We start from the raw sequence: 3,824 nt of genomic DNA, 5'->3' as shown, positions 1-3,824 counted from the left end.
GTGTGTGTGTGTGTGTGTGTGTGTGTGTGTGTGTGTGTGTGTGTGTGTGCGTGTGTGTGTGTTTGTGAGAGAGAGAGATTGAGTGAATCATTGAGTAATGTGAAAGAATGCGTGAGAATGAAACAAAAAGCGGGGGAAAAAATAACCCATATCTATTCAATAAAATGAAAACGGAAATTGTTTTAGAAAAACGACATTTAAATGAAAGTAAAAGTATCTAATTATGGCAAAAAGAAAACATTTTTGGGTTTTATTTTTATTTCATTTGTTTTGGGGTATTGCTGTCCATCCGTACAGAAGAGGCAAGGTCAAACGGTAGTTTGGGAATTGTAGTTTACTTTATTTCAGGAACTTTGTGAACTTTTTGTTTTGATCTTGCACTTGACAAATACATCATACTGTATGAAAAAAAAACAAAACTCAAATACGTTATCCTGTATATTAAAAAAAAAAAAAAACTAAATAAAACTAAAATTAAGCACTTTCCCCAAAATAAAAACAAAAAGTAACAACCTTGCTCTAAAAACCAATTAAAACTAATTGGATACAAAGAGCAAAAGTCAATCTGAATGTGCGTGTGTTTGTTGTCATGTGAGTGTGAAGTGAATGAGTCCTCGCGTGTATGCGAGCATTCATCCCCGATGTGTGTGTCCTGCGGCATATGTACACGAGGGCGCGCAGACGACACGATACTTCCTGTCGCTAGCCGGGGATCCTCTGGTTTCTCGATAAATGCCTAATAACCTCTTGCTCACCTCACTTAACACACCCTGACGATAGGTGCCAAATGCAGTCGACAGGCAGCCATCCAAATGAAAACAAAACTGCCAGCCAACTCTCCAAATGTAGGAGTCGAGCTCTGTTTTGAATTACTCCCTCCGCGATTGAAGTTATTTTTAATTCAGTGACTTAATCGCGCCGATGTTTTCCAAATGTATCACATGATGTCAAGATACCATTCCCCCCGAGGAGTTTAGTTCAAGTACAGCAGTCCCTTGCGAAAGCTCGCTGCACTTTTTTGCGGCTTCGCTCTTCGTGGTTTTTTTTTTTTTGGTCAACAGATACACATCGTTGGACTTTTCACTGTATTGTGGGGATTTTTATGGTGATTTATTTCTCCACGCGGACCGTTACTTCAGTAAATAAGCGTGAGCCAGGAGGAACGAGTGCCAAATAGAAAGAGGATGGGATTATCCCACGCTTAATTAAAAGAAGCTAAAGTGCGATGTGCCTTTCGCAAAGCACAACTGCCTTAAAGTTACTCAAGTGCACGTCAACGGTAAAGTAAATGTCAGAAACCCGACCACCAGTAGACGGTTCCGGGCGATACAAAACACACGAGACAGGCGCGACGTGTTTCTGTCGGTCGTCAGCAAAAACGGGCAACCGTCAATATTTGACCTGGTTAGCGACGATTACACTGGCATGACGAAAGCCGTCAGCGCTTCGTCTCTTCTACTTCTCAATTTCAACAATCTCCGTCACCTTTTCACTTTTTGTGGTAGATCTATCGTGACAAGCACGTTGATCGATCACAAGCTTTAACGCTTCTGTCCGGCCGTTCCCGTAATAAAACGTGGTTGACGTCAGTTTCCGTCGCTGGCGTTCCACGTTAGGATTTCACTTGCCGAGTTCTGACGTCAACGGCGCTCAAGAGTTAAAGTCATTATTGAAAAGTGACTTTCTCGCTTGACTTCTGTGTTGGGTTCAGTCGCCGCAGAGTAACTGAATGAGACAGCCAATCTTTGACCCGTGATTGGCTGCCAACCAGCGTGGTGTGTAGTTTGCCCAACGCTAGCCTTATTGGGCTGCAGCTCGCCTGCACCACAATCAAAAATGTCTCAGTTGGAATCTCGGCTCCTACTTGCATTGGCTTGCAAATGTCGAGCATGAACGGTGGTATGTTCTCCTTTACCAGTTGCCGACCACTCTGCGGTGCACCTTCGCTTCTCTCGTCAAAATTCTGATTGGATAGGCTCCATCTTACCTGCGGCCCTGAACAAGTGAAGTGGTCGAAAATGGATCAATGCTTGGGTGGCTCTTTTGTGAAAATAATGCAACCGCCAACCTTGAACGTTTTTCAATTCAGAATGGTGTTTTGCGGCTGAATTCGCCCTTACGTTTTACTGTATTTGTCACCTTCATTGAAATAGACGCCATGTTGCAATTCATCGAAAACAAATGCCCGTGCAGGGCCAGTAAGGTGAGCAAGATCTTTAATTCGAGATGGCCATTGGCATCTGGTTACATCACGTTAGAGAGTGTTGTGAGCTTCCACTTTCTTTCAGGGACCTTCAGATAGAATAACATAATAAACAAAACTGAATAGTGCTGTTCGGATTTTCCAATTCAACTCAAGTGAAATGGGTAGTTTAATACAAATACAAAAGGACCGAAGCTAACGAGACAAAATTGCTAGGCCTCCCCCCACCAAACATGCACAACAAGCACAGGTAGAACACAATAAAGTAAACATTTTATCATCCCATTTTTATGAAAGAAGGATATTTCCTCTTGGGGGTAGCTCAAGCTTCGAGAGTTTCAATTGGTTTCCTTGGTAACCGTTTATTTATTTATTTATTTTTTTATGTCGCCAAAGGAAAATGGCATTGAGGCGGCCTTCGCTCATCATCCTTGCCCGGAATGGACGCTCCCATGGGACAGCTTACCAGACGCCATGAACCCCACGGAAGGTACTCAAAAGTCGAAGCGCTTAACTCCCAACACCTGTGTCAAAAAATAAAAACACAATGGGATTATTTGTAGATCCATTAAAATCTATATTCAGTTGAATGAATTGCAAAGACAAGATATTTATTGGTCAAACTGAATTTTTTTTTTTTTTGGCTACTATTCACTCATTTTGAAGTTGATGCTTGCAACAGTTTCCACAAAAACATGTTTAACACTGTGTTACATCACCTTTCCTTTTCAACGACACTCTGTAAGCTTTTCGGAACTAAGGACACTAATTGTTGAAACTTTGTAGGTGGAATTCTTTCCCATTCTTGCTCGATGTACACCTTCAGTTCCTCAACAGTCCGGAGGCCGTAATTTAGACTTTATAATGCACCGCACATTTCAATTGGGAGACGGGTCTGGACTGCTGGCAGGCAAGTGTAAATGTTTGGCTTGATAAAAATTAGGTTCATTCCAATAGGGAACATGTTTTCAGGATACCAGTAACTTGAGTTAGGAGCTTGGTCACGGAACAAATTCAACTCCTAAGTCGAGGGACAACACCACACATCATGCTCAGTATGCAGTGACCATGTCATGCCACGTCTCCACCCACTGCGTGCTTCCTACAACTGAACAGAAAATACAACCTGGTGTATAAAATCAGGTTTTGCCATCAAAACCTGCAACACGCTGCTTCGCCGTGTTTTTTTTTTCTTCAGCCACTTCTTGCCTATTAATCCCTTTCAATAATAGCAGCCCTGTTAACATCTCCCTGTGCAGCCTTAGAGTTTTTAGCATCACGTAATTAAACTGGAGACAAAAGGGAGCCAATTTGCCCTGAACCCCGGTGCGCGGGTTTTCTGTTCCAGATGCTCCTATAGCTGTACCTAAGCGGCCACACACACGCGCAGCACAATTGCAGCATCATTTCCTCTATTTACACCTGAACAACCAATCTAGCACAAAAGCGGGTCCTTGAAGCAGTTTCATTCGTTTCTTTCTTTCATGAGGGCAGTCAAATGTATGAATATATTCTCGTCCGTGGTGCCAGATCACAAACAATAAGGTTGGAGGAGAAAGTGCTGACTTACCACTTTCATTTGAGTGTTTACATCGGCAATCGATGTGGTTTATAGCCCCCC

At 42.6% G+C, this 3,824-nt stretch overlaps 1 protein-coding gene across 1 annotated transcript in view; it reads left to right on the top strand.

Annotated features, from left to right (window-relative positions):
* The first annotated feature begins 1,072 nt into the window (after window positions 1-1,072).
* The window catches only part of LOC109511111 (glutathione S-transferase, C-terminal domain containing), a 20,926-nt gene continuing 18,174 nt past the window's right edge, over window positions 1,073-3,824 (top strand). The window contains exons 1-2 of the mRNA XM_019861873.1: window positions 1,073-1,105; window positions 2,600-2,693. Of these exons, the coding sequence (XP_019717432.1) occupies window positions 1,103-1,105; window positions 2,600-2,693 (97 nt within the window). The 5' untranslated portion in view covers window positions 1,073-1,102. The remainder of the gene's footprint in view (window positions 1,106-2,599; window positions 2,694-3,824) is intronic.

The sequence above is a fragment of the Hippocampus comes genome, unplaced genomic scaffold, assembly GCF_001891065.2.
Source record: "Hippocampus comes isolate QL1 unplaced genomic scaffold, H_comes_QL1_v1.1 scaffold7, whole genome shotgun sequence".
Taxonomy (NCBI): Eukaryota; Metazoa; Chordata; class Actinopteri; order Syngnathiformes; family Syngnathidae; genus Hippocampus; species Hippocampus comes.
Note: the sequence above shows the minus strand (reverse complement) of the source record. Positions and strands in the feature narration are given on the sequence as shown.